Below are 27,315 nucleotides of genomic sequence, written 5' to 3'. Positions count from 1 at the left end.
CAAGTCTGGTTCTCCCCACCCTCACGCACAGACACATGCGCACCCTGAGCTCAGCTCCAGCAGCCCCTTCCTCTTCTTCTCGGAAGAGACCAAGAGAGCTGCTGAAATCCCCAGCAAAGGGGCAAATGAGTGAGTGGGGAGCACACAGTGAAGACGCTGGTCTCTGACCCAGAAGCTATCTGCAAGGCTGGGCAGCCCCTTGCACTCCATGACTTGAGACCTCTGCGTTGCTTAGCGGCAAAATACATCTGAATGTATACACGCACATTTTTCTATTAACTGCAAAATTCTGCTTCCCATTTGGCCCATCTGATCAATCGCCCAAGGGCTGAAAGGAATGCAGCCCATTTGCACTTACATGCTGCTTCATCCACCGAGAGCTCGTTGGCCAGAATCCCACCAATCTTGCCAAAGGCGGGCATCTGAATCCCATACTTGTCCAGCTCACTTCGCATGTTACTGATCTCTTCCTCTGGAACAAGAGGAAAAGATCAACAGGTGAAAACACATAACTTCCCCCTAGAAAACACTCAGCAATGGTGGGCAACGAAGAATCTCAAAGACCAGGAGGGAGGCTTGGGCCTGCAAGGGACTTGCGAATGCCATCTTCCTCAACCTTGTCCCAGCAAAAAGTTTCTAAGTGGGTTTTCTTAGGGGCTGCACCATGGAGGGCATGTGCCTGGGAACACAAGGCCTGAGCACCTGTGCTGACCTGGGGCTTAAGTTGGGGCAGGAAGCAGAAAGACAAACAAAGAGGCTTATCTTTCCAAAAGTCCCTGACCTGCTGCTTTCCCTATGCTGGCCTCTCCCTCGATCTGGTCTAAGGAAGGCAGACTGCACTCCCTCCTCACCTGTGAAATCCACTTTGCCATACAGGTCCTGAATCTGAGGAGCCAAGCCCAGCTTGAACAGGTATAGGCTGAGGAAAGACAGAGAGCAGTCAAGCCAGTGGCACTGGCAAGCCCTAAATCCACCAGTACAGCAAAAGTCCCTCTGGTTCCCCTAAGCGTTCTCACCTGAGCGCATGGATGCAGTAGATGCAGCGTGGCATATTCTTCCGGTCATAGATGTCTGTTGTTTCTGGGTAAAATATCTGGAGCCAGACAAACCCCAAAAGAGACTGACCACCTGCCCGTTTGCTTGCCTGACTACCCAAAGGGGCCCAACACAAACAAACGCAGGTTAAAAGAGGACTCCTTGGGAGAGACCAAAAGGCCTTTGGAGGGGTGCTCTCCTCTCCCACTTTGTGCCCCACTTCCAGCTCCCCAGACCCTTCCCAGGAGCCACTCTTCATTCTCCTTGGCTTTGGGAGGGGCAGCAGGAGAAGGAAAGGAAAAGGCTCAGCAGGATCTCTTTTCCTTAATTGTGAACTGGACCCCTGGCCTGGAGGCCTTCACCGTTCGGCCTGCGCCTCTCCCTCATTCAGAGCGGCTTCAGACCCTAATCTCCCTTCAGCCAAGAGGGCAAAGCACAGGCAGCCTCCTGAGGGATCAACTGCATTACCCCAAATGCCTTCTAGTGAGTTTAGGGACATTGTCAGACTTTGTGACATTTGGGGCCAGAAAAGATTTCTCCTAGGCCCAAAATGTCTCAGGGAGATCTAAAAACATGCCACTTTCCCCCCCATGCCCATATTTGTTTATTTATGTGATGGCTGGCACACTGGGGGTTGTGACCCTAAAAGGTTTCCTAAGGGCTCATGAATCCAACTATCCTCTGCTAAGGAGCTCAGAGGCCAAAACCCCCAATTGCCAGGCCCAAATCTCATTCCTGCAGCAGCAGTGCCCTCCCACTCCCCATCCCAAGCATTTGGGGCCCACTAAAACTGAGTGGCCATGCCCCCCAACTCTGGTCAACCAGTCCTGATCCTCTCCCAACGCTCCTCCCTAAACAGACGAGTTCCTAGCATCACCAGGGCCATTCAGCCTTATATCCCAGGGGTCCAGTAACCACCTGGGAGGACTCAAGGCAGAGTGAGAGCATTTTAGGCCCTGGGAGGAAGAGGAGGAGGGAGAGGAAACCCCCGTGTGCCAGAGTGCACCCACCAGCATCAACACCCACCGGCCAAGGAGAGGGGCTCATAAGGAGAGTAGGGGGAGGCAAAGGGTCAGCAACGACCACCGGCCTTTCCTGGGCTCCCATGCCACAACCTGCCCCCGCCGCCCCCCAAGACCGAAAGGCTCCTTCCCTCCCCAGTTACCTTAGGCAGGCCTATTTCTGCCATTGCATTCAGCCACTGGACCACGTTGTCGGTGTGCCGGAAATGGAGGCCTGTGGCCTGCAATGCAAAGGAGACAAGGGGGTGAGGATGTGGGTGAAAGGCCAGAAAGGCCCTGCGGGGTGGGATGCTCGACAGCAATGTTCACTTGGAAACTGCACTAGGGCAGGAATCAGCCTGAAACACTCAGATAGGGACAAGCTGTCCCTCAACTCTCACTTCACAAACGCGCCCCTTCAAAAGGTATTGCCTCACCTCTCCCTTTTAAAATAGGACTTTCTCTGAGCTTGCAAAACTCTGTTAAACAGTGTAATGTGTTTACTTCCTTAGTGACAGATCTTGCATGTGGTAAAAGTCATGTTGCCCAATGGCTCAGCTGGAAAGAGGCCAAAAGGAACCACTGGACCGCTGGAGATTGGCAACTGATGCAAAAATCTCTGGGGCGGCGGCATTTTCCACCACTCATGGCCTTTGTTCTCTCTCTTCCCTTTCTGAAGAGTCAGTGGTTGCTGCTGCTGCGTACCTTCCAGCTGTGGCAACCCTAAGGCAACACTGTCATGGGGTTTCTTGGGCAAGATTTGTTCAGAGGTTTGTGTTTTCCTTCCTCTGAGCTGAAGAGTTCAGGGGCAGCCCCTGTGCCTCTGGTGACCATGAAGAGGTCCAGCATCTCTAGTCTGGAGAAAGGAGCCTGCAAGGAGGTCAGGCTGTAGAGGCCGCTGGGCCAGTGACAGAAGTCTGCCTCCAACTGACTGAAGATGGGCCTGCAAGCTACAAGCAGATTTAAATTACCGATGAGCCCATTCATTTCAAAACCAAAGTATGCACTAGGTTGCACACACCCCTCTGTGTGGATGCCAAGTTTCAGGTGTCTGGGTCTTATGATTCCAGACCTATGGTGGACACAGGCAGAAACGGCACAACAGACTAGCCAGGAAACGCCAGGAGGAAAATTAAAAACGTTCAGGGAAAAATGCAGATTTTCCCATTCTTTTGCATGAATCATTATTTTTCTGGAAAACCTGGAAACATAATTATGTAATATTTTCTTTTAAATCAGGTCTAAGACGGCATTCTCAGCGCATGGCCATGGGTCACAAATCCCATCAGAGTAAACATTGCCAGAAAACTCCAGGAGAGGGAAGCCGTATGCCAGAGTTGACCGGAAGGCACAGAACAAGGAATGCACAACAGAGCTATGCAATGGGGTGGTCCAATGCACAACATTTCAGCCTGCAGCATCTGTAACCAATGGGCAAACATATGGCACCAGTGGTACTTTAGCAAGAGAAGCTGCTCATGAACATGTACATTATGGGGGCGAGGGTGCCAATTCCCTGCATGAGATAACCTGAGAAACACTGGTGCCCCATATCAGATCACTCTCTGGCCTGATCCTGGCATTTCCGTTTCTCGGTCCCTTTTCTGGGAGAAAATCAGTGCTTTACACCTGCCTGACACTAACAGGGCTGCAAGGATGCCCACTCCTGCTTCCACTGAAGGACAGAGATATAGTCCTCCTCTGTCAATAGCAGTCCCCCTTCCTTTCTTAGTCAATAGGAAATGCCCACTACCTTATATCTGGTCTGCTCCCGGTCATAGATTTTCTTGAGAGACACAACTTTGGGGGAGAAAAAGTTGCCCAGTTTGGCCAGATAGACTCCGTTCCTGAGGCCCTCTTCCAGCTCCGTTGTGGGTGGCAGTTCTTCATTAAGGCAGGCCTCCATCCACCTGACAAGAGAGGGAGAATCCAACACTGAAAATACTCATTTGTGGAAATACATGCATGCATGTGCCTCATTTCACTAACTGGTAACTACGGTGTTAATAAAGCAGCACAACTATAAGAACGCCAGAAGGCATCCAAAGGCAAAACTGACAAAAACCATTGGATCTTAGATCTAATCGTTTGCTCAGAGCACTAAGCAAATAGAGGAGGCTCTGTCTGGAAAAAACTGCTGTGGCTTCTGAGAGAAAACCTGGCCTGAGCACCGGCTTAAACAGAAGTAGTGGTCTTAGCTATGGGGGGGGGGGGGTGATTGTAATAGCTTCGTATAGTGTGACAGTCTATATTTTACAGAACTCAGGCAATAAATTGCAGGTGGGGAGCCGCCTTATGCTGGATTGGAAGCCCTCAAGACACAGACCCCATTTCAAACTGCAGCATCCATGGCAAGAGAATGGGGGTGAGTGGGGCTGAGACCCAGGGAAGCAAAAACAGGCAGGGTCTCAGCCCCACAGCCTCTGAGGAAACCACGATGCGCCCTCCCAGCAGACTCATGGGGGGGGGGGGCTCTGAGCCAATGCTTCCAGGCTGCCCACCGCCCACCTTAAGCCTACCCACAAGCCGAGGCAAGGAGGGAACCCGCAAGTAAGGCCCAGTGGCGTGGGAAGGCAGGGGGACCTTGGCAGCTGAGCCTGGCACCCTCCTTCCTCTTGCTACCCTGCCAAGGGATGCCCAAACTGCCCACTCCTTCACTTCCTTTGCCCAGCCACCCACCCTTCCTCTACCAGCAAACATATTGGGGAGCACAGGCCACAGGCAGAAATGGCAGCGTCTGCCTAAATGCCTGGCTTTTCCTGCGACTCCCCCATCTTACCTTCCCTGACCCACCTGCCTTTCTGGTGGGCTCTTTTGGGGCAATCCACACAAAGCACTCCAAGAAGGGGAGCGGGAGACAGGGCCCCATATGGAGGATGGGGGGGGGGGCAGGCAGAAGGCTACTCCATCCTGCCCTCTTTCAGGGATCCTTTTCAGGGGGTGGGGGACACACACCAGAAGAAATGGAGCCAAAATATGGAAGGGCTCCAACTGAAAGTTGACAACAACTAGACAGACCCAATTTTTGAGGCAGGGTCTCTGGTCAACAAGTGCCTCACCTGGCCTCCCTTCCTGGCGTCAAACTCAGACAAAGGGACAGTTGGGAACAGGAATGCAGCCGCCCACAGAGAGAGGCAGGCAAACCCCAAAAAGGAGCTGTTTTTTCCAGGCGCCAAACCCTAAAGCTGCTGGGCCCCAGTCCCTTCCTGCCACACCCTCCGCATGCAGCCATGCAGCGTTTTGGGCACAGCAGCGCGGCCAAATTGAAAGCATTACATCAGCCCAGACCACACCCAGGCAGCCGTTGCTGTGCCCTGCTGCCTGCAGAGCTTGCTTGACTTGGGGAAGGAGGCAGGAGCCCAGCCATGAGGGCCAGAAGGGCCTGAGGACAGACGGGGTCGGGTGCCGGCCCTCTGGAAAGCAGCCAGATCTCCAGCCCTGACCTCTGACTGTTCAGGGGGAGCCCCAGGATAAGAACCGGAATGAGGGGGGCAGCGGCCCATCTCCTGAGCCAGAATGCTCCGGAGGTTAATCCAGCCCCGATGGGGCTAATGCTCCCTGGCAGCCAGGCTGCTCCCCAGACAAGTTTCGGGCTGCGAGAGGCTCTTCTGAGGACCCCCAGCATCCAGAGCGGGGGCTCCTCTGCCTCAGCCCCTTTTCCAAGCTCCTTGCGGAGATTCATTGCAAGAGCTCTCAGGATGCAGTGCCTCATCTCCCAAAATCTGTACAATCCTCAGCTTAAACTTCTACACCAGAAAGAGTTCGCTGAGAGCTGAGCTAAGCCCAGAAAACCAATCTCTCAGCAGCTCCATTGCAGAAAAAGCTCCTACTGCTGCAAACTGCCAAGTTGCATCCTGCAACACCCAACAACTCCAGAAAGACGAAGAGTGTCCCTATGGCCACTGCTTATCTCAACAACCAAAGCAGGAGACCTGGGAGAGGAATTAAAGCCGCAATTTAAAACACCCCAGAAATCCCAAGCTGTTGACAGGCAAAAGGCAGGGAAGGGAGGAAACCATCTCAGTGAACACTTGGCGGAAGTGGTGGAGGGCCCTCCTCTGAAGGGCAAGGAGGAGAACGCAAACCTGTCTGGCTTGTTCGGCTTCCCCTGAACAACTTTCCCGACTCAAAAGCCCCAAATTTAATTGGAGGCATCAAGGAGGCTAGCAAGGTGGAGAGGCAGTGGAAGGAGGGGGAGGCCAGCCGGCAGGCAAGTGGGAGAAGGCATCCCCAAACAACTACTAAGTATAAAGAATGCCAGCCTCTCACAGCTCAGAGACCGCAGAACTGTCAGAAATCACCCTGTTCTCCTTCTGTGCGGAGCTGGCGGGAGTCCTGACCCTCAGACCCTTCCCAGAGGCTACCAACCTGTCCCACCCCACCCAATGCCCATGGTTTCCCAAGACCACAGGAGCCCCCTCCCCACACCACTGGATCCGGCCCTTGCCTCAAACCACAACTGGACACAAGGGAATCTGCCCCATTCCGCCTCCTCCTGGCCAAGGGGATTGGGCACAGATCTGCTCCTGCCCCGATGGACGCCAGAGACCAAGCAAAGGCCATTTCACCTCTGCCAAATCAAATTCTTCCCATACCAGCCAGTTGCTGCCTTTGCAGCACTTCCTGGGGAGATGTTTTATGTGCTCATAACCAGGACTGGGGGGGCCCTCTGGCAAGTCTTTGGGGACAGGGAGAGATGGGGCACGAGGAGGAAGGGGGCCTTGAGATCTGGGGGGGGCGGGGAAGGGGGCAGCAGCGTCCGAGAAGAAGCCAGTTGGGCTCACCTAGGAAAGGGCTGCTGGACCTTGGGCCTCTGCCAGCAGAAGCCAAGGCCAGCGGGATTTGTTCACCAACGTCTCCCCAGTCTCCCAGGCCTCGCCTAAAGCCAGGCCAGCATACAAAACAGACTGCGGCTCCTTCTCTGGGTCTCTGCTCACAGGCTGCCACTGCACCCCAGCCTCCCTCTCTCCAGAGCTGAGAAAGAACCACTGGGCCTCATAATGGGGCGGGCGGAGGCCTGTTTTACCACTTTGTGGTTTAAAGCATGTAGTATTAAAAGCCAAGGAATAGACTAGAAGTTAATTGTTAAAAGCTAAAGCCGTCACAATGTAGAAGCTAAAGAAAGCAGAGGGGGAGAGCAATAAGGGCTGCCTTGGCCTGGGGACCCCCCTCCTCCCTGGGCAGCTGGGATGAAACCTGGGGAACTAACCCCACAAGGGCACCTTGCACCTGAGAAAAAGGCCTTTCTGCATTCCTTTCCAAGCCCATAAAACCTTGGCCTGGGGATATTCCTCCATGGCCTCCTTCCCTGCCTTCAGTTCCACTCCAGTTCTTTGTTTCTTCTTGGCAAAACTGGAAACGAAACAGTCGGTAAGCCTCAGGTGCTGCTGTCTCTGTGTGTTCATGGCACATGCTACCTGGTGCCACCCCTCCATCTCACAGGTAGCCCTTGCTGCCACATCCCAGGGCTATGCCTGGCAACTCTACCAACGCTGCAGTATCAGGTGACGGCTGGAAAAACCCAGCAAGCCCCTGAATAACTGATGCTGGAACCAAGAGAACTGGCCTCCCCTGTGGCCCCCTTAACCTATGACCCTCCAGCCCCAAATGTCTCTGAAATGCCAGAAAGAGCCAAGGGAGGAGGTGTGCAGTAGCCCTTTGTGCCACGCAAGAAGCCAAGGAGCTCCTGAAGCCGCCTGGGCTTGTCCTTCCAGGGGAAGGATTCTGTGCACCTGGGCCGCCTCCCTGCAAGGCAAGGAAGGGCTCTGCAGCCTGCCTAGGCCTGTCCCCCCCCCCCTCCTCCTCCTCCCCCCCTTCAGTGCTATTGCTCAAGGAAGACTGCCAGCGGATGCAGCCTCTCTGTCTGCCCAAGCCCTCCTTCTTCTCCTCCATTGCTTTTCTTTTGGTACACTTCTAGCTGCCAGCCTTTGGTCCTCCTGGGGAGCTTCAGGATGGCAGCTTCCCCCCAGGCCTGGCTGGCTGGCTGCAGCCACCTCTTACATCCCCTGCCAGGAAACCCCTGCTCTCCAGCCCAAACGGTCTTTGCAGAGAGCACCCTGCCAAGCTGCTCTACCCGGAGCAGGCGAAGGAGAGGAGAGCGAGGCACCTCCTCCCCTTTCCCAAAGCAGGGCACGGAGGCTGAGCCCTGCGCCCCAGGTCGGACCAGCCAAAGCCAGGCAGCTGAGGACTAGGCCCAAGGCAGCCTCAGGAGCGGAGCAGGGGCCGTTTCCAGGCCTTGGAGAAGCGCTTTCTGGGGCTACTGAGGTGAGGAAGGGCGGCCCCAAAATCGCACCGCGAAGACAGTCCCAAGCAAGGCAAGGAAGGGAGCCTCCCTGACTGGCGCTGGCCCCGGATGCTGCCCACAGGAAGGAGCCCCGAGCCTCTGCCCGGGAGCAGCTCCGCGGAGCCCCAGGGAGAGCCAGGCCCTGGGCAGCCTTTCGGGGCAAGGCGAGTCAGCGCCAGAGAAAGGGAAGCCGCTGGGTCCGGGGTCAGCCTAGCTCCGCGCAGGAAGGAGGCCAAGGCCCGCCTCCAGCCAAAGGCATTTCCCGCAACGGACGGAACAAGCGGGAGGCCGAGGAAAGCGCGGCCTTCCCCTCCCTCCCTCCCTCCGGGCCCCAGAGGCCCAAGGCTCGCCACCCTCCCTCCGCCGCCGGGGCCTACCGCTTGGCCTCCTCCAGGTGGCAGAGGTACTCGTAGGCCACGTTCTGCCGCCGCCGCTCGTCCATCTCCTCCGCCGTCATCCGCTCGTTGTCCAGAACCGCTGAAGGAGGGAAGGAAGGAGGGAGGGAGGGAGGGAGGGAGGCGGGAGTCAGGGCCCCGGAGGCGGACCCCGCCCGAGGCCCCCGGGGCTCCCAGCCAGGCTCCCTCCGCCCGGCCCCCGCCAGGAAGGAGGCCTTCGCGGAGGGGGACCCTCCGGGGCGCCAGGGAGGAAGGGAGGAAGGAAAGGGGAAGGAGAGGCTCACAGCCATAGTGGGGCCGGGCAGCCACGCCCGCCCCGTCCGCGCTCTCCTCGCAGGCAGAAGACATGGCGCCCAGGAACCAAGGCAGGCAGGCAGGCGGCCCAGGGCTCTCACTCGGTCCCTCGGTCGGCGGCTCCTGGTCCTCGCCCTTCCTGGCCGGAAGGAAGGAGGAGGAGGATCCCCTTGGCCCCGCCCCCGCCTCCTGACTTCCTTCCGGCCGGAGGGCTGCAGGGCGGGGCCCGTTTCCGCCCGCGAGAGGGGGGAGAGAAGGAGGGGCGGAGGATGCGCGCGCAGTCTGCCCTTCGAGGGGAGGGGCCTCTGCTTACGCCCCGCCCACCGGAAGAGGAAAGGGAGGGACGGCGCAGGTGCGTTGGGGCTTCGCCGGCTCTCCCTGCGCAGCCATGATCCACGAGCTGCTCCTGGCGCTGCGCGGCTACACGGGAGGCCTCTTCGTGGCCGGTGGCGGCGGCGGCGGCGGCATCGGCGTCGGGCTGCAGGTGGGGCGGGGGCGGGGGCGGGGGCCGGGGCCGGAGGGAGGCAGGGCCTGTGAGCGCCTCGGGCGGAGAGCGGCCTCAGCTGGCGCCTTCCTCCTTCTCTTGGCTGCAGGTCTCTCCGGAGGCGCCTCCGCTGCTGCTGCACCCGAGCGAGGCCGGTCTGCTGGGCCGCCTCTGCCGCCTGGGCGCCCTCTACCTCCGCTTCAGCGAGTTCGTCGAGCCCCCCGCCGCCTCCGCCGAGCCGCCGCCCGCCGCCAGCCAGGGCCCCTCCGCCGCCCCCGACCCCGCCGCCCCCTCGCCTCCGCCGCCTCCTTCCTCCGCGCAGGTGGGCCTGTCCCCGGGGCACTGCAGAGGGACATGTGCCGGGAAGGAGGGAAGGGGAAGGGTCCAGGGTTTGCCTTCCCCGTCCGACGCCCTCCTCCTCCTCCCGCTTCCAGGACCCTCCGGCGGGGATCTACCTGCGGGCCTTCTGCGCCGGTCTGGACGCCGTCCTGCAGCCCTACCGCCAGGCCCTCCTGGACCTCGAGCAGCAGGTGAGGCAGCGCCCGGCCCCCTCCCTGGCCCTTGCTCCCTTCCTCCCTAGCTCCCGCTGAAGGCCTTGCCCTCTTCCTCCCTCTCTCTCTCTGGCAGTTCCTGGCCGACCCTCACCTGACCGTCTCCCACGTCAACTACTCCCTGGACCAGGTCAGTTGCCCTCCCTCCCTCCCTCCAGAGCCAGGCCCAGGCTGCCCTGGGGGCTGGCCCTTTCCCCTTGGGCTCCTTGGTCCCTGGGCCTGGAAGCAGCAGCGTTGGCTCCAGGAGGGTCCCTGGGAGGAGAGGAGCCAGCCCTCTTGGGCCCTCTTGGCTTCTGGGGCTTTGGGAGGCAGGCCTGGCCCTGCCCTTCGCCCGCTTCTCGCCTGGGGAGGCTGCCCTTGACATGCTGCTGCCGCTGCTGCTCCCTCTTCCCTCCAGTTCCAGCTCCTGTTCCCTTCCTTGATGACGGTGGTGGAGCAGATCAAGACCCAGAAGGTACTGGCGCATGCCTCGGTCCCTCCTGGCAGCAGTGCGTTGGCGCATTCCCTGCGGAGAGTAGAAATGGGAGCGTGCCTCTTGGCAGGAACGTGGGAATGGGGTGGGCATGGGAACGCTGCTGGGGCTCACTCTGTGGAAGAGACAATGCTTTGGGGGTCTGCTTCTCTTTCAGATCCATGGCTGCCAGATCTTGGAGACCGTCCATAGACACAGCCGGGGTGGATTGCCCCCCGTGCGCCAGGCGCTAGAGAAGTATGAGCCTGCGGATGCGGAAGCGGCGGTTGGGCTCCCGAGCCACTCCTGGGGGAGTCATGGCACCTCCCTCCCTCCCCCCCATGTGGAAGCAGAGAGCTATCTTGTGTGTGCCCATCCCAAATCGCATGCGCACACACAATAGCTTTCTTCCCTTAATGCCCACGGTTCCTTTGGGTGGCACTGTTCCCTCCTCGCTTCCTTGCAGAAGTGTCTCACAGCTAAAAAGGGGGTGCCCACCCCGTCGTCTCTTTGGGTTGGTGGCCCTGGGCCTAGTGCTTCTTCTCAGTGGGAAGGTACAAGTCAGTTGCCATTCCTCGTTCCTGAGGCCCCTTCGCCTCCCTTGCCCATCGTGGCCCCGTGCCCCTTCTCCGCAGGGTCTTGGCCACATGCCACGCCGTCATGTACAAGCAGCTCTCTGCCTGGATGCTTCATGGGCTGCTCCTGGATCAGCACGAGGAATTCTTTGTCAAGCAAGGCCCTTCGTCGGGGACCGTGCCCACGCAGCTGGAAGAGGACGAGGACGACCTGGGCATCGGGGGTCTGACTGGAAAGCAGCTGCGGGAGCTGCAGGATATGGTGAGACCTGCCCCTGAATGCGGATTGTGCCGCCGCTGAAGCCTTCTTGCCCTCGGTCTCTGGCCAGTTCAGGCCCAGAGGAGATGCCCTTCAGAAACCTGAAGTGTTTTGACTTTTGGTTTTCTGGGGCCGGGAGTGAACCCCTTTCCCCTTGGGCTGCCCGGATCGAGCCTTGCGTATGCCTCTCCCTTGTCCTTTTCTTTGTCCCGTTTCACTGTTTTAAATTGTAGCTTGGTTAATAACGGATTGCAGAAGTGTTGCCTTATCTTGTGACCCAGCGATCTCACTTGTGACAATCCCTACATAACGCTTTTTAAAGTATTGTGCTAAAAAGCCTTAGCTATTAACGGAGAGCCTTCCTCCTTCATTAAGTCTGAGGCTGGAATGCAAACGGATTCTGCATTTCCACAGAGTTGCCTTTGACTCTCCTCCCATTTCTTGCCGCTTTAGCGTTCTCTGTCAGTTGTTCAGCTAGAGGCCTTTTGGCTCTAGCCATCCAGTCATAGCTAAGATTAGACCTTTATCTGGCAGTTCTGCATGTTTGACGATATTAACAAAGATCCTGAGAAGAGACTATTTTGCCTAATTGTTGGGGTTAACCCACGAAGAGCCTTTCCCCAGAAGCCCATGTGGGTTCCCAGGGGCCCTTCCTTGGCAGACCACCCCCAGCATGGACAAGGGGAGGGCTTTCACCCAGAGTCCCCTTCAGGGAGGAGGCAGAGACTGCTTCCAGCCCAGCTTCCTTCCCTCTTCATCTCTTGATCCCCGATCCCAACAGAGGCTGATCGAAGAGGAAAATATGTTGGCTCCTTCTCCGAAGCAATTCTCGCTGCGGATAGAGATGCTGCCTTCCTACATCCCTGTGCGCGTGGCTGAGAAAATCCTCTTTGTGGGCGAGTCTGTCCAGATGTTTGAGAGTCAGAACGTGAGCCTCAGCAAAAAAGGTAGGAGACTGGGTTGCAGGAGCCAAGCTGGTTGGAGGCAGTGCTGGCACGCTTCAGGTTGAAACCTTTGGCCCAGCAGCGCTTGCTGCCACCACGCTGCCCCCGGCTCTGCTGCCAAGTACCTCCCTGTGGATCATGCTCAGGCTTCTCTCTTGCCACCAGGGAAGTGTAACCAAGCACAAGCTTGACCTCCTTCTGCCATGCTGTACATTCTCTTTCTTCAGCAGGCAAATAGGAAGAATTGTTTCCTTCTGCCTTTTCCTTCTTCTCCTGTTTCTCAGGCTCCATCCTGAAGAACCAGGAGGACACTTTTGCTGCTGAGCTGCACCGTCTCAAGCAGCGGCCGCTCTTCAGTTTGGTGGACTTTGAGTCTGTGGTGGACTGGATACGAAGCACCGTGGCAGAGGTGAGCTGGGCGTCTGGGTGAGACCTCTTGCCTGTGGGCAGCAGGGAGCCCTTGGCCATTCCCAGGGAGAAGCAGCTGGAGAAGGTGCCTATCAGGGATGCAAATAAGTGGCTTTCGATGGTAAAAGCAGGTGGGTCAAGCTCTGTCTTCCTGGCCAAGGGAGTGGGGTTAGTGGAGAGGAGAGGACTTGCTCACCAGGGAAAGCAGTGTGGCCAAGTTCTTGATCTGAATGCTGATGGGCTGGTTTACTTATTTATTTATCCCTTAAGCACTTATGGAAGCTGATGGTGGAAGAATCAGATTTAATAGGACAACTGAAGGTAAATGACGTTGCATCTCCTGGGGCTTTCAGATTTCTTTCTTCTTCTCCAGGAGGTCCTCAGCCTCTGTAATGTGGGGAAGGGGGGTCACTTGGACTTTGGAGGTTGTTTTATGGCTCCGCTTGTGATGCTTCCTGCCCGTCTTATGCCTAGATTATTAAAGACTTCTATCTCTTGGGGAGAGGAGAATTGTTTCAGGCCTTCATTGACACTGCCCAGCAGATGTTAAAGACACCTCCCACGGCAGTGACGGAGCACGGTGAGCCCTTTGCCTTGGCAGCAAACCCACATGGGGCCTGAGCCTGGTACCTCCCTGGGCATTCTTGGGTCTCCGAGGATTGCCACGGGTGGCCCCTCACAGCTCTCCCCTATTTTGCAAGCCTTTATGCCTCTGGCAAGGTACAATTGGGGCTCCGGGTGGCAGGAAAGGAGATGGAGAAGTTCTCCCTTGGCCCTGACAGTGGCCTCCTCTTCCCCTCAGACGTGAACGTGGCCTTCCAGCAGTCTGCCCACAAAGTGCTGCTGGATGATGACAACCTGCTGCCTCTCCTTCACCTCACCATCCACTACCATGGAAAGGAGCACCGAGGTGGGTTTGGCTCTCAGGGGTCCAAACTGCAGTGGACTGGGGAGACTCGGCCCCTGTGGCACGATGGATGCTTCAATGGGAAGCGGGCAAAGAGGCACCGAGGCACTTTTGTTTCTTGGAGAGGGGCCATGGAGCCAGCTGCCCTCTCAGCTTCTCATCCCCATTTGTGAGATTGGAGAAGAGGAGAGCAGGGGCACTATAGGAGAAAAGCCTCTCTGGAGTTGTGTGCCACAGTGACACTCCCCCCCCCCCCAATGTGGCCACCCGCTGCTCTCTGGCTGAAGCTACGCTACATCCTAGTGAAGTTCAGTCTGTTCCTTGGGCTTTTCAGATGCTTCTCAGGCCCGTGAGGTGCCTTCTCGGGAATTGTCTCCCCACGAATCCCCCACGTCTGGCTGGGCTGCTCTGGGGCTTTCCTACAAGGTGCAGTGGCCGCTGCATATCCTCTTCACTCCTGCCATTCTTGAAAAGTGAGGATTGCTCTTTTCTCTTCCTTTTTAACATGAGCTGACACTGGGTGCATTGATGTTCAGGCAGGGTGGGGGGCACGGAGGGGGGGATTACCTTGGTTAGGGTTACCTTGTTCTGGGGTCAGGCAGCCCAGTAGTCCTCTGCTCACTCTGGGCCACAGGTACAACGTGGTCTTCAAGTACCTGCTGAGCGTCCGGCGGGTCCAGGCAGAGCTGCAGCATTGCTGGGCTCTGCAGATGCGGAGCAAGCGCCTGGAGTCCAGCAGGACAGATGCAATCAAGTGGCGGCTGCGGCACCACATGACTTTCCTGGTGGACAACCTGCAATACTACCTGCAGGTGAGGGCGCAGCGCTGCTTGTTGCGTCAGGGAGGAGAGCAAGCGCAAGGGGGCTTCTCTGCTCTCTTTCTCCTGCATACGTTCTCCCTCTATTTCTCCCCTGCCCACTACAAATGTTTGCCTAGGTGAAAGGCAGGGTCTTTTGGTTTTCTTGCACTTAGGTGGATGTCCTGGAGTCCCAGTTCTCACAGCTGTTGCAGCAGATCAATGGCACCCGTGACTTTGAGAGCATCCGACTGGCTCATGACCACTTTTTGAGCAATTTACTGGCCCAGTCTTTCATACTGTTGAAACCAGTGAGTGCTGCCTCTTCCTTTGATGGTCAGTCTTTCTCTTGGGTCCATGGGAACCCAAACACTCTCCTGCAGGAACAGGGAAGAAGCTCTCCTAGTGCAGCACTGCTGGTGTTGGTGGAAATCAGGGCCATGAAGGAGAAACCATGCCCTGCTCACTTAGCTTGCACTCTTTGCATCAGAAGTCCTTCAGGGAGGGCTGGCTAGAATACGCTTTGATGCAAAGTGGACTGTGAGTGTGGCTGCTTACTTCTGGGGTTACCTCGCTGCTGCTGCTGCTGCTGCTTGGAGTAATTGGAGGTTGTGGGGCTTCCATGCTCCTTCCCCAAAATTGCACTTGGAGATAATAGGACAATCTCTTAGAGGTTCTCCTTGAAAGGCTCTCAGTAGCAGTCCAGCTGTCTATATAGCGGCATCTTCACTATTTCCCTTTAGGCTTTCTTACTTGATGAAAATGTACTCAGCTGGAGTCTTTGACCACATACATGAAGGCCTCAATGTTGGCCTTCCTATTACTCCAGAAGGGCGCAGAGGGCTGCTGCAGGATGTGTGGCCAGTTTCTGGGAGGTACGCTGGGGTTGAAGCCTTGTCTGTTCCTGTGGTTCTTTTGCTCTGCAGGCTTTCCACTGCCTCAATGAAATCCTGGATCTCTGCCACAGCTTCTGCTCGCTGGTCAGCCAGAACCGGGGACCCCTGGACGAGCGGGGAACCGCCCAGCTGAGCATTTTGGCCAAGGTGTGTCTCCCCACTTGGAGGACTTCGTGAGAGACCAGAGCTTTGGGGTACACCTCAATGGGCTGTTTGGGGGGGGGGACTGAGTGCCATTAGCTGCAATCTTAAACAACCACCTAAGATGGCTGCTTATTCCTGATGGCTGCTCTGTAAAGCTGGTCCAGCCTGGACAGCCACCCTTCTGGGCCAGAGGGCTTGTGAGGCAGGAGCAGCCCCTCTCATCCTGTGCTTCCAGAGCGGGGGTCTCCCAAAGTGCGGCACTGGAAAGAGTGCTTGCCTGTCCTCCATATTCTCAGCTGGGTCTCAGGGCAGAGCTTCATCCCCTCCCAGCTGCGGGTGAGGATCCTCAGCGTTGCTTCCTTTCTTTCCACTGTGCAGGGTTTCAGCTGCCAGTCTTCACTTCTGTTTAAGATTCTGTCCAGTGTTCATAACCACCAGATAAATTCAGACTTGGCTCAATTGCTGTTACGCTTGGACTACAACAAGTACTACACGCAGGCAGGAGGCACTTTGGGCAGGTAAGCTGCTCTGTAAGTTGCTCTCTCTTTGCTAGTTAAGCAGCAAGGCTGTGCAGCCAGGGGAACTGCCTGGCAGGCCGGCAATTGAACCAGTGCGACTCAGGGAAGGAATCAGGAGGCTTCGCTTCCTCTGCGAATGCTGTCCCATTCCCCTTCTGGTCAATGTCTAAATGACTCCCCACATTCCCCCCCACTCCGTAAGCAATGGAAGCAGCATGACAGCTGGGGGACATGGGTTTGGGAGGAGCAAGGAGGATTTGCTCCCCCTCCAAAACAGAGGCATGCGTGGATGGCAGGTAATGGTCTGGCTGCTGGATCAAGAATTTTGCCTGTGGCTGAGAAGGCACACATTTGCCGCCTTTGTCTCTGCAGCGCTGCCAGTGCTGGGCTGGGAGGATGAGGCCTTCCTGGTGCCACTGCTGTACTACTGCTCCCGCCAGGCCTGGCTGATGGGTGCTGCAATCCAGCCATATCTGTGAGGTAGCCTTGGGTTCCCTGCTCTTGCATTAATGAAAAAGGGAGCTGCTTTTAAGCTTTGTTTGTATTCTACTCTTTTCCCATGAGGAGGAGGAGGAGGAGGAGGAGGAGCACCCAGGCAACTGTTGGGATCACGGATTGCATTAAACAAAAGATAAATGTCATTAAATTTTGTGAACGTATGTATATTTGTTCTGACTTTTATGCCGTTTGTGATTTTGTCCCTTATTGTGATAATGGAGCTCAGTGCAACGTGGGTTTCCTCCAAGCAGCCAGCCTTGTAACAAAACATCTGTTCTTTCTGCATAGCGTTGGGCTGATAGACCAGTGACCGGTCCATTGGCGAGGCCAGTGTGGTCCACTATTGCTGCCGGTCTTCGCCAGTGCTGGAGAGGCACCGCCTGCGAAGGGGGAGGATGGGTCCAGGAGTCCTGGTGAGAGGAACCGCGGCATGACTTCTGTGAAGCCTAAGCGTGGCACTTGGAAACAGTTCTTCCCCGGCCCAAGCCCAGTGACTTTAGTTAAATGTCTCCAGTGCTGCTCCCACCCAAAAGGAAAGTGAAAATGCCATTTGGCTGGCCTGGTCTTCCAACCTGTGACTGTAGTTGTGTGTATCGTCTGTCTTATAAAAATTGGATACCCTACTCGAGAAATCTACTTCTGACAAAGAGAATGCAGAAATGGAGGGAGAAAGTATGTATGCCTCCCTCAGAGGATGGGATATCGCTGGTGCTTTGCGCTAAAAAGCCCCGCAGTGAGAGACTTTCCAGTAATTCACTGCTCACCCGCCCCACTTTTGCAGAATTGTCCGGTGCCTGAGATACAACTGGGAGGGCAGGATAGTCTTCCTGATGCAACCACTCACTCCGGTAGGACTAAATAAATGGAGTCTCCTTTTGCCTTCTACTTTGCCACTGCGGTTGCGAAGCTATATGCAAACTGAGTGCTTCTGCGGAGGGGCGACTGCATCTTGCTGCCCGGGAACATGCCACAGAGGTGCCCCGCTTACCATGCATGGACTGGGATGGGAGGCAAACCTGGTTCAGAGGTGTGAGGGTCACTTGCACTGATAATATGGCTGGTGGTGAGGGTGTCCAATGCTTGCGTGTGATGTACATTGTAAAACATAAGCAAACTGAAGGTTCTTCAGATGTTTCTTGCGCGCCTCACAAAAATAAAGATAGAATTATAAATACTGTAATTGAGTTACTGGAAGTTTCTTGCTGAGGAAGTGCTGCAAGTTGAGAAATTATGCTAGACTTCCTTGGAGACAATAATGGAAATCTCAGGTAACACAACAAGAAAACCAGTATTTATTTTTCCACCATGTAAGTCTGAGGTTAAAATTATATACAAGCACTTCATGCACAGGTTAATAAGACACAAAAAACTAAAATCTTCACAGTGCCCCAAATCGGAAAAAGGAGCCTCAGCTGGGGCTGTGTTGAGGCTGATACTGGAGCTGCTTGAAGCCCACTCTCTCACCAGCAATGAGGCTCTGGACCACCCACTCCTGTGTCACAACGGGCAGCTGCAACACCTCCGCACACTTCAGGATGGCAGCAGGGCAAGAGGCGTCTGTCACCACCACGTCAAACACACCCAGCCCCACCTCTGCAAGGACCAGAAGAAACCAGGTCACCCTTGTCTTGTTTTGTGCTTTCACGTAAGAGGGACGAGAGTCGGCAGAGCCCGGCCACCTTGCACAAGGAGACACCAGCCGGGGCAGGCATCATGCGCCCACTTTCCTGCCTCCTACACTTGCCCAAAGCCAAACCTGCCACAGACAACCGGCAGAATGGGGGGAAGTTGCAGAACACAAGTGGGCAAAAGAGTCCCACCTCTCCTGCGGGGAAAGAGACGCCCTGATGGTGGTGGTACCTTTGCTCCAGGCGGCCGATTCCTGCTGCTTCACAGACGCCGCTCCTCCAATCATAAGAATTTCGGACCAAAATTCCAAGAAGGCCTGGGGCTCATCTGACACAAGAAGCACCTTCAGTTTATGGAAAGGGTCCTTTCGCGGATGCCTGAAATGGGTCAAAAGTGGGTCCTCCACTGCTGTGCCCCCCCCCCTTGTCATGGGACCCCCTGGGCCCCTCGCCTGCCCAGCACTTACCACTCCAGCACTCTCTGCTCCTGCAGGCTGTAACCGGCCGGCAGCAAGTAATCCCGGTAATTCTGAAGCTGGTCAGCATGGCAGCTGTCATGGACCCAGAGGTGAGAGACGCAAGGAATCCCTCTGGCAAGGCACAAGAAGTACTTCCGAGTGCGGCAAGGCTGGTCTGCTATCAGGAGGCACTGGTAGGCCGCACTGCACTGAATCGGGGGGAGAGAGAGAAGGGGCAGCGGGTACGTACTGGCACTTGGCACTCAAAAGCACACACAACTGGAGGGCACTGCTTCCCGGGATGCAAGTGGCACCAAAATGGCTGGCGGATTCCTAAACAGACCAAAATGGAGAATTCGCCCCCAGGACACCAGGCAGGCCAGAGGCTGCTGCACAGATGGAGGCTCCCCCTGAAGCCAAAGGCAAGCTACAATCTGGATTCATGGGGAAGTAAAAGAGCCTGTCAAACTGCCTCCTCCCAAGGCACACAATGCCCAGGGCTCCTCAGAACACGAAACTCACATGGCAACGCCACACCAAAGATACTGCCAACCTGGGCAAGGGAAGATTCCCCATGGCACCCGAGAAGCTTGCCAGGATTCTGACCTGGCTTTCATTGAAGTCCTCCAGGATGAAGCCTCCTCCTGCTTGCAGTTGCCGTTCGACGTAGCTTCGGTTGTAAGGTGTGGTCTCCAATAATTCTGGAACATGGGGGAAAGTGTAAGAACTGTGAATGCCTAACATAGTGTTTGTCTAAAGCTCCTATTCCCTTGCCCCCAAGCTTTGTAGAATAACCCCCCCTAAAACAAATAAACAATGTACTTACTTTAAAGGGCCTAAATAAGCTAAAATCACCAATTCCAACTGATCTTGAAAGCTAAGCAAAAGAAAACCCTATGAAATTCATGGGGGGCCTCCATAAGCTTGAAGTTATATAGAAACACAACCAGGCTAGTTCATAAAAGTGAATCAAGCTTTCAGGGCTTGTGCTATAAGTGGGTTTTGAAAAGCAAGGGCTTCATTTGAAGAAGCTTGGAGCGGGTTCAGAGAAAGGCAACACACCTGTCCCCTCTACTCTGGTATGGAGAACAAAAGAGAGGAGGGCTTGAAAGAGATGGGCATGATCAGCTGGGATAGGTGCCATGATGCTTTTCTTAATCTATCTCAAGGGCTGACCCAGAGCAGAGGGGACAGGTTTGTTCTCTACTGTCCCAGAGGGCAGGACCAGGTCTAATGGTTGGAAGAGACAGGAGCATAGATTTTGACCAAACGTTAGAATGACCTTTTTGACAGTAAGAGCAGTTATGTCACGGAAGCAATCTCCTGGGGAAGCGGTGGAGGCTGGCCAGCTCCCTGATGCTGGGGTTGCTTCAGGCAGAGATCCTGCTCTGAATCAGGGCCTGGACCCCATAGCCTTTGGGGGGGCCTTCCTACGATCCTAAGATCCCACGATTGTCAGGCAGCAACCTTCCTAATTCTGTGCACAGCGTTCCCCTGCCCACCCCTCCCCTCTTCGTGATATTGTTTCTTCATTAAGATTTCCTTGACAGGTTTTCCAAGAGGTTTTAATAGCATTATGCCTGCATGCACACTCGCTTGTTTCTGGAATTCTCTCACCTTCTTCCTCTCCAGAGCTCACAACAGGCTTTGGGATGCTGGAGAGTCTCTCTACGGGGTTTGCCATTGTCAGGAGAAAAGCATAGCCCAAAAATAGGGTCTTGTTGTGAGGTAGCGGCCCCCATTGATCATCAGCTGCCGAGGGGGCTCCCGAGTCCCCTCCGCTGTGTAGCGGGCTTCCCTTCTCCCTTCCGCCCAAAGACCCTATAGAGAAATGGAAGGAGGGATGGAGGGAAGAAGAGGCCCAAGGCCGCCCCACTCCTGCCTGTGTCTCAAGCAGCCACCACTGCCACTCTCTGGTTGGGAGAGCAGCCCTTTGGGGAACCCTTCACACCCTCAGACTCTGGGGGCAGCAAGAGACCAAGAAAATACAAAGAACATACAAATCCCACCTCAGAACCACCTGCCCTCCCTCCGCCTTGGATGCCAACAGAGTCTGACCTGGAGTTGCGGTGGACGTCCGGCGCCCTCGCTTGGCAGGCGACCGCTCCCCTTCTGAGGCAGCCAGTTTTCTCTTGCTAGCCGGCAGCCGGTGGGGCAAATGGGGGCTGTCCGGGGCACGACGGAGGGGCGTTGTCCGGCTGGAAGGGCCAGGGGAGCCCACACTGTGTCTCTTCCGCTTCCCCTCCACAAGGTTGTCTGGGCGAAACATCAGGCCAAGCATGTTCAGCCGCCTGTCCAGCTCCTCCGCAGGTGGAAGTAGAGGGGGGCCTGGGAGGAGGTGTGAGAGCCCCCAGGAGAAGTCCCTCCTCGCCTGGCAGAGGGCAATGCAAGCCTTCCGCAGGGACGGCCACCCTATCCATAGCAGCCACTTCTACAGGTGACCAAGAGCCCTGGGGCCGCTGCCGCTGCCACCCAACTCCTTACCAAGACTGATGTCCGCTGCCTTACTCAGAGGGGTGAGGGGCTCATATGGGCCCAGCCCAAACTGCTCTCGCAGCCGGTTTCCCTGCTCCAGAGACAGGATGACCGCTGTGCGCCTGTACCACTTCCGCTGCCCGTCCTTCTCGACACAATAGAAGAGCTCCCCAAACTCCTGCCGGTGCCCTTTCACTACCCCTATGGGTAGCAAAGGAAGCACCATCAGGGCAGCTCCCAGGAGGCCCCCTCCCAAGGAGAGACCCCACCCCCCCGCAGCCCAAAGACCCCTACCAGCACTGAAGTACTCATCCTCAGACAGGGCCGTCACCTCCGTTTCCAGGGGGAGAGGGTCGCACAGGAGGATGTCTCGCCCAGGCACCTCGCACTCATAGCCGTCGTCAAAGAGCAGCTTGTATTTGCTACCCCCCACGTCCTGGGTGATGGTGCCGGAGTAGAAGTAGCCATTCGAGGACCACTTGGCCACCACCCGGAGGCCCACCAGGCTGTCCTTGGGAGAGGAGGGAGAAAGAAACCCGGTCCCTCTGGAGAGGCCCAGCTGCTCCTGCAGTGGGATTTCAGGGGAGTCGCTGCGGCGCAGAGAGGCCTCGGATGGCTCTGCCGTCTCTGGACGGCGGCCAGTCGAAGGCACAGAGTGGTTCTCTGTGGGCAAGGCTGACGCTGGTAGGCTGCCCCTGCAGAAGCAGAGAGAGGACTGTTCAGCACCTCAAGTCCCTTTCTCCCTGCACCCCCCCAAAAAAGCCTAGCCTTCCCCCCCCCCCCACTGATTGACTGGCCCTGGCTAGACTACCTTTTCCCTGTTGTTCGTGCAGCAGTGCGGCCCCTTCTTGCGCGCCCACGAGGAGTCAGCTTTGTGCTCCCGCCTGGCGGGCTGCTGAGGCCCCCCTTCCTCGCAGGCGCCCACTGCTCCCTGCTCCCGCTGGGCTGGAGACTGGGGCCGGAGCCCCCCCTTCTGTGGGCTAGGGAAACAGAAGGCTGCTTAGCTTCCACACGGCAGCTGCGCTGGCAGAAGCTGCCGGCAGAGAAGCCACACAGCTTCTTCGTGCACCATCTCACCACGTGTGCAACTAGCGAAAGAGCTGGCACTTTTAAAGACCCGCATCCAAAGAGGAAAGGTGAATAGCGAGGCTTGTGTGCTTTCTGGACATCATGCTCTTCCTGCTGCGCTGGGCCTCTCCTACAGCCAGGCCCAAGTAGTGGCCATGATGACTACTTTCCCCACACTTGCCTGGCATCACCCTGATGGGCCCTGAACTAACCTGGGCTTCCTGGCGCCACACAAGGCCAAGTCTCCAGGCCCGGTTCCTTGACAAGCTCCCCCCTTGAAAGGCACCCCTCCTTGGCCAGAACTCATGCTGCTGCAAGTGACCGAGAAGGCGCTGCTCCCTCCACTGGAAGTTTGCTGGAGTCCAGAGGCCTTAGAGGAAAAGGAACTGACATCGCCAAGATCTCCAGAGGTGAGAGAAGATCCACCTGTGCGGGAAGGAGAAAGGGCCCGCTCAGACTCCTGGCGCTCTACAACGGGCTCCTCACTCTCCTGAAAGCAAGGAAGAAAGGGCAGCAGCTCAGCTGGGATTGCCATTCGTGCAAAGAGACCCCCCCCCACAACATGCCCTCCGAGGTCCAAGAGGCAGGCCGAGAGACCGCTGACACGCAAAGGCAGCCACCCCACCCCTTCTTCCCTTCAGAGCTGAAATGCGGGGCAAGTCGCTCTTTTCACAGGCCACATGATGGGTGGTACCACGAAGCATTTGCAGTTATGGCTGGTACCATGGAAGGAGCAAGATTTAGCTGTGGACATCCTTCCCATCATTTAGGGGGATGGGAGGTCTTACCTCAACCACCTTGCGCTCCAGTTCAGCCCCATCCTTGTAGTAGATGTCCGTTATGATCCGTGTCACGACAGTGCGCACTTCACGGATGGTCCGCATGTGGCGCTGTAGCACTCTTGGAGGGCAGGGTGAAACCACGTCTTCCTCACTCTGGAGAAAGGGAAGGCCCAGGAGAAAACAGGTAAGTTCCTTCTCTCCCCAGAGAAGATTACAAACTGTGTATTTCTCAAAAGGGGCAGAACTTACGTTGCATCCATTCTGAGCAGTTTCTAGCAGTGGCCTGGCGGAGTGAGAGGCAGCCACCAGCTGAGACAGCTCACACTGCCTTTGGACCCCAAAGGCAGCATCCTGACTCCCGCCATGGCTGCCACACTGGCCGCCCCAGGACCCTGTTCCGTCTCACCTGGTTGGGCAGAGCGTCCTGGCAGGGGGGCATCCTGGCAGGGGCCTCTGCACACTCCGCTTCTGTCTGAGTTTTTGCATCCTGCCGCTCAGGCCAGGCCCTGGCCATGCTAGTTCCTACTTCCACCCAACTGCAAGCACCCGTCTGCGTGGCTGCAGACGCAAAGCCCAATGGATCTTGGACCCCCTCTGCTGCTGTCTGGATCCCTTTGTTGCTGCTGGCTCTTGGGGTGAAAGCAGAATCATCCCCTTTCGTAGGGAGAACAGAGTGAGGCCTGTTTGGAGCTCTCCGCTCAGTCTCCTCCTCTTGAGCTTCCACAGCCTCTGTCTCCATGTGCTCTTCTTCCTTCTCCACGCAGCCAGCTGGTCCCTCTGCACGCAGCTTCTGCCCACAAGCCTGGGGATCAAGCCAGGCCCTGGGTGGGTGCTGTTCCTCCTCCTGCTCCTCCTGGGAACTTGGGAAATGAAACAGGCCACCCCTGAAACCAATTGCAACACCTTCAGAGTAGCCCTGATGCTACAGCAGGCCAGGCAGCCTCCCCTCCCAGCAATCCTCCCATTCCAAGCAGTAGGTAGCACCCAAATGCACGCTAGAAGTCCACGTTTCCTCATTTCCTTCTGAAACCACCATCTGAATGAACCCAGGCTGCCCACCAGCCACATGGCCATCATGTCTTGAGCCTCTCCTCATCACTATAGTTGGCTTCTCATCATCCCAGCAACAAGACCAAGCCTCCCCCTCTCTGGCCCCACAGACACTCCTCCCTCGGCCTCCCCCCCATGGCTTCCAAGGGTCAGCTTCCCCATGGATTCCAATGTTACCCCTTGGCACTAGCTACTTCCCATTAAGCTGACTGTTTCCAGCTAACCGTTCATCGTCCTTCCCTCCTTCAGTGAAAGTGTTCTGCTGCCCACCTATGAAAGAGCAGCCCATTTAAAAAAGAAATCACATTCAGCAAATGCTATTGAGCTTTGACCAAAATATTCCCCTTCAACTGGGCAGCAAAGCACCCATTTTGGAAATATTGTTTTGATACATCCTAAAAAATTAATTTTGCCTTAAGAAAGTGACTGGCTTCATCTTCTGTTATGAAACTCATTTTGCACATTTGACAGTAGCCTCTCCCACAAAATATTCAGGACAAAGTCTTGAGTTAGGGCTTTGCTCCATGACTGCCTGCATAGAAGTGGTCAAGTGTGCAAAGCTCCATCTTTATTTTGCATGCGGATTTTTCCAATCTCTACTACAGATTTTGGAGATTTTGTTACGGCCCCAACATAGCTACCTTTGTATGACAATCTTAGCCTTTCACAAATAAATAAATAAATAAACAAACAAATAAATAAATAAATTAACAAATAGAACCTGCTACAACTTGTGATTCACCTGTGAGATAATTCCCAGGGACTTCATTAGCTGTCAGAGGCCAGTGCCCTCAACTCCCGCTTGCAAAAGGCTCTTGCTAGAGCAACTCTTCCATAGCCCTGGCCTGACCCCGCAGGCCCACGCCGCCATGCCACTTGCTTCCCACACAGAGGAGGTCACTGGGGAACTTCCAGGTTTCATGGTGTTCCTTTCCAGATCTCCTCTCTCAAAACCCACAAAGAGGAGCATTCAGCGGGACAAAGGAGCAGGAGCAACCAATGATGCAACTGCCAGCCAGGCTGGATTGTTGGGGAAATGCCTGGGAAACAGAAGCCCTGCAACTCCTGGGGTGGAAGGTGAGTCCGTATGACAGGGAAGCGGCCACCAGAACCCCCAAGACACTACAAGACCCAGCAGAAAAACCACTAGTGGATGGAGACTTGCCTGAAGGGTAAAGAAGAGCGCTGGGGGCCCTGAGTCTGGCCGGTGTGCTGGGCTTCACAGATACGGGCAAACACAGGCGGAATCTTCTGAGGGCTGCGCGCAAAGGAGAGGAAGAGGCTCAGGAGGAAGCCAACCAGGTGCATTTTACTCACTAAGTTTCAGTGGCACTAGCAGAACATGATGCCAGAGGCTAAGCCAAGCCACAAACGTTTACTTCACACCAGCCCACTGCTCCATAGAATTGGCTTGGCATGCCTGGACCACATATCATGCTTATGCCTGGCAAGCCCAGGGGCAAAGGACCAGCCAATGCCACCCCACTAAGCCTGACTCCTTGGAGAAGCCCCAGAAGGCTGCAGTGCTGCTCTTCCCACTCCTTTCAAACAAGGCAGCACCAGAGCCCCCAAATCTGGCATGGCTATGTAGCTGATGGAAGGGGGGGCAAGTGGAAGTACCCCTTTCCCACCAGACTTACTCTGCCATCTGGATCACTGAGGAAATAGCAATCATCCAGTGGGGTAAGCGGTGGGGAGGAGTGTTAGTCCAGGGCAGCAATGGACTACAGCTGCTACAGCCCACAAAAGCCTATGCCAAATTAAACACACTACCCTTCATGGTGCCACAAGACTTTTCCTTGTTTTAGACTCCAGTAAATGGGATCATGTTACCTAGAAACAGTTCCTGGGAGAGACCCATTCTTCTCTCTGCCAACTGTGGGTTCTGAGGGGGAAAGAGACACAAAGAAGGGGATGAGAAGAACCCACCATGGTCCTTGGACCTGTCATGCCGCCTGACCATGCCCTCCTTGCCCCAGTCTCCCTGCCACTGTCTCTAGCTGCTGCCTCCTGAGCTTTCTACCAGGCCCAGCCCCCTCCCCTCCCTTCCCCTCCCCTCCCCAGCAGCCTCTCCTCTGCTTCAGAGGAAGAGCCCCACAACTGCAGGATCACCTGCCCAGGAAGGGGAGGGCACTCATTCAGGATGCCTCTGCCCGCATCTCTTACTCTCCAAAGTGAAGGGCAGAGACCCCTCGCTCTCCTCAGTCACAGGAGTCACCAGGCTCATCCGCAATGATAGCTTCCCCTCCTCGGCATCCCGGCCGATCCGCCCAACACTCCCTTGGCAGCTCTCTTCCATCTCAGCTGAGGCCAGAGGGCTCTCCATGGTCTCGGCACGGCTGCTTTCTGCTGTGATGTTACTGGTGGTGATGGTGCTCTCTGGGCAGCCCCCAAACTCTGGAACAAAATGGGCGTTCTTATATTGGCTTCTTATATTGAGAAAATAGCAAAGGCCCTTCTCCCCACCTGCCAATCACAGGGGCACCTTTCATTGTGGCCAATGATATCCAGGAGAGGCCAGGCTGACTGGGCTCCCCATCCAAATTCAGGGTAGAATTGTCCTTCTGCAAGGAAATTACCAAGGCTAAAGGCCTAGCAACTCTGTGTCTACCTTCCTGGCCATTCACTACACATGCACACATAGACAGAGGCGCACACACCTTTTTGTGGATCAGAAAAGGAACATTCTGGATGGGTTGAAGGCTGCAGAAGCAACTGCCTGGATCCTTCCCCCACCTCACCCCAGCCTTGGTGCTGTTTTACGGGGAGCCCAAGTCACACCATTGCAGGAAGGCCATGGAAAAGAAGGGAGGCTTCTTCCTAGCCACTTCCGACACCCATCACCCACAAAGGCGTGCGGTTACCTTCATCCACCCTCCAGTCCTCTGCACACATCCTGCTCACGCCTCACATCTCCACGCCCATCTGCAGCCCTATGCTCCCTCCTCTCGGCAGTGCAAGCGTCCTCCCACTCACCGATGGGTGTGCTGTGCCGGAGCCTTGTTTTCAGCTGGCCGATGAGGGGCGGAGTGTTGCTAGCCAGGGGCAGAAGAGCTCCTCTCTCCTTCAGGACGGGGTTTCCTGGAACAAGAGCCATGATGCGGGTGGGAGCTCAGCTCACAGGCTAGCAGCACTTGGCCATGTGGAGACCCAAAGACCAAGACAGGGAGGCAGAAGGGGTCCTTCCTGCAGGGCTGGGAACCAGTGCCAGAGTGCACCAAGGCATCGCTTCCTTGCCCATGTGCCAACAGCAAGATGGCACCTGGAGGGAGAGGGAGAGCAGGGGGCCACATCTGTTACTGTTACTTTTCCCGGGAACTGTCGCAAGAACTCCACCCTCTGGCACAGGGAACATTTATATTCTTCCCCATTGGCAGGCATGCCCACACATCCACCCCAGGTGCCCCACATGAC

The 27,315-nt window shown here is 56.1% G+C and overlaps 3 protein-coding genes across 8 annotated transcripts in view; 1 reads left to right on the top strand and 2 right to left on the bottom strand.

Moving 5' to 3' along the window:
- The window catches only part of LOC121932994 (ras GTPase-activating-like protein IQGAP1), a 34,606-nt gene extending 25,432 nt beyond the window's left edge, over nt 1-9,174 (bottom strand). Inside the window, 7 exon segments of the mRNA XM_042472168.1 lie at nt 359-472; nt 852-919; nt 1,017-1,093; nt 2,201-2,278; nt 3,790-3,946; nt 8,697-8,796; nt 8,999-9,174. Coding sequence (XP_042328102.1) covers nt 359-472; nt 852-919; nt 1,017-1,093; nt 2,201-2,278; nt 3,790-3,946; nt 8,697-8,796; nt 8,999-9,062 — 658 coding nt within the window. The 5' untranslated portion in view covers nt 9,063-9,174.
- Nucleotides 9,175-9,336: 162 nt separating this feature from the next.
- Nucleotides 9,337-17,615, top strand: TUBGCP4 (tubulin gamma complex associated protein 4). 4 transcript variants are annotated; one of them, XR_006104438.1, is made up of 19 exons: nt 9,337-9,492; nt 9,602-9,814; nt 9,927-10,022; nt 10,120-10,173; nt 10,441-10,497; nt 10,673-10,752; nt 11,130-11,331; nt 12,110-12,275; nt 12,557-12,681; nt 12,951-13,001; nt 13,155-13,260; nt 13,483-13,590; nt 13,922-14,060; nt 14,222-14,399; nt 14,561-14,695; nt 15,311-15,427; nt 15,803-15,942; nt 16,315-16,422; nt 16,729-17,615. XR_006104438.1 is itself a non-coding variant. In XM_042472169.1 (18 exons), the coding sequence occupies exons 1-18, from the start codon at nt 9,397-9,399 to the stop codon at nt 16,748-16,750; spliced, it is 2,085 nt and encodes a 694-aa protein (XP_042328103.1). In that variant the 5' UTR covers nt 9,338-9,396; the 3' UTR covers nt 16,751-17,615. The 4 variants fall into 4 exon arrangements, 2 of the variants coding, with proteins under 2 accessions (XP_042328105.1, XP_042328103.1); XR_006104439.1 differs by lacking the exon at nt 10,441-10,497; XM_042472169.1 differs by lacking the exon at nt 16,315-16,422 and having other exon boundaries at nt 9,338-9,492.
- A 97-nt stretch (nt 17,616-17,712) lies between these two features.
- The window catches only part of TP53BP1 (tumor protein p53 binding protein 1), a 14,652-nt gene continuing 5,049 nt past the window's right edge, over nt 17,713-27,315 (bottom strand). For 2 of the 3 annotated variants that reach the window (XM_042472165.1, XM_042472167.1), the window contains 15 exons: nt 26,878-26,982; nt 26,068-26,298; nt 25,735-25,786; nt 25,067-25,159; nt 23,258-23,735; nt 22,858-23,004; nt 22,282-22,559; nt 21,296-21,696; nt 21,011-21,202; nt 20,585-20,782; nt 20,144-20,347; nt 19,133-19,227; nt 18,536-18,735; nt 18,301-18,446; nt 17,713-18,033 (listed from right to left, as the gene is read on the bottom strand). In XM_042472165.1, the coding sequence (XP_042328099.1) occupies nt 17,849-18,033; nt 18,301-18,446; nt 18,536-18,735; nt 19,133-19,227; nt 20,144-20,347; nt 20,585-20,782; nt 21,011-21,202; nt 21,296-21,696; nt 22,282-22,559; nt 22,858-23,004; nt 23,258-23,735; nt 25,067-25,159; nt 25,735-25,786; nt 26,068-26,298; nt 26,878-26,982 (3,005 nt within the window). In that variant the 3' untranslated portion in view covers nt 17,713-17,848. The remainder of the gene's footprint in view (nt 18,034-18,300; nt 18,447-18,535; nt 18,736-19,132; nt 19,228-20,143; nt 20,348-20,584; nt 20,783-21,010; nt 21,203-21,295; nt 21,697-22,281; nt 22,560-22,857; nt 23,005-23,257; nt 23,736-25,066; nt 25,160-25,734; nt 25,787-26,067; nt 26,299-26,877; nt 26,983-27,315) is intronic. The other variant, XM_042472166.1, reaches the window with a different exon arrangement.

This window comes from Sceloporus undulatus, chromosome 6 (assembly GCF_019175285.1).
Source record: "Sceloporus undulatus isolate JIND9_A2432 ecotype Alabama chromosome 6, SceUnd_v1.1, whole genome shotgun sequence".
Lineage (NCBI taxonomy): Eukaryota > Metazoa > Chordata > Lepidosauria > Squamata > Phrynosomatidae > Sceloporus > Sceloporus undulatus.
Note: the sequence above shows the minus strand (reverse complement) of the source record. Positions and strands in the feature narration are given on the sequence as shown.

What these genes read in the sequence shown, in the direction of transcription:
- TUBGCP4 (XM_042472169.1), top strand. Translation starts at nt 9,397, where the DNA reads ATGATCCACGAGCTGCTCCTGGCGCTGCGCGGCTACACGGGAGGCCTC. An exon ending in CGTGAGCCTCAGCAAAAAAG is followed by an intron (nt 12,276 to 12,556) that starts GTAGGAGACTGG and finishes CCTGTTTCTCAG; the next exon opens with GCTCCATCCTGAAGAACCAG. An exon ending in ACCTGCAATACTACCTGCAG is followed by an intron (nt 14,400 to 14,560) that starts GTGAGGGCGCAG and finishes TCTTGCACTTAG; the next exon opens with GTGGATGTCCTGGAGTCCCA.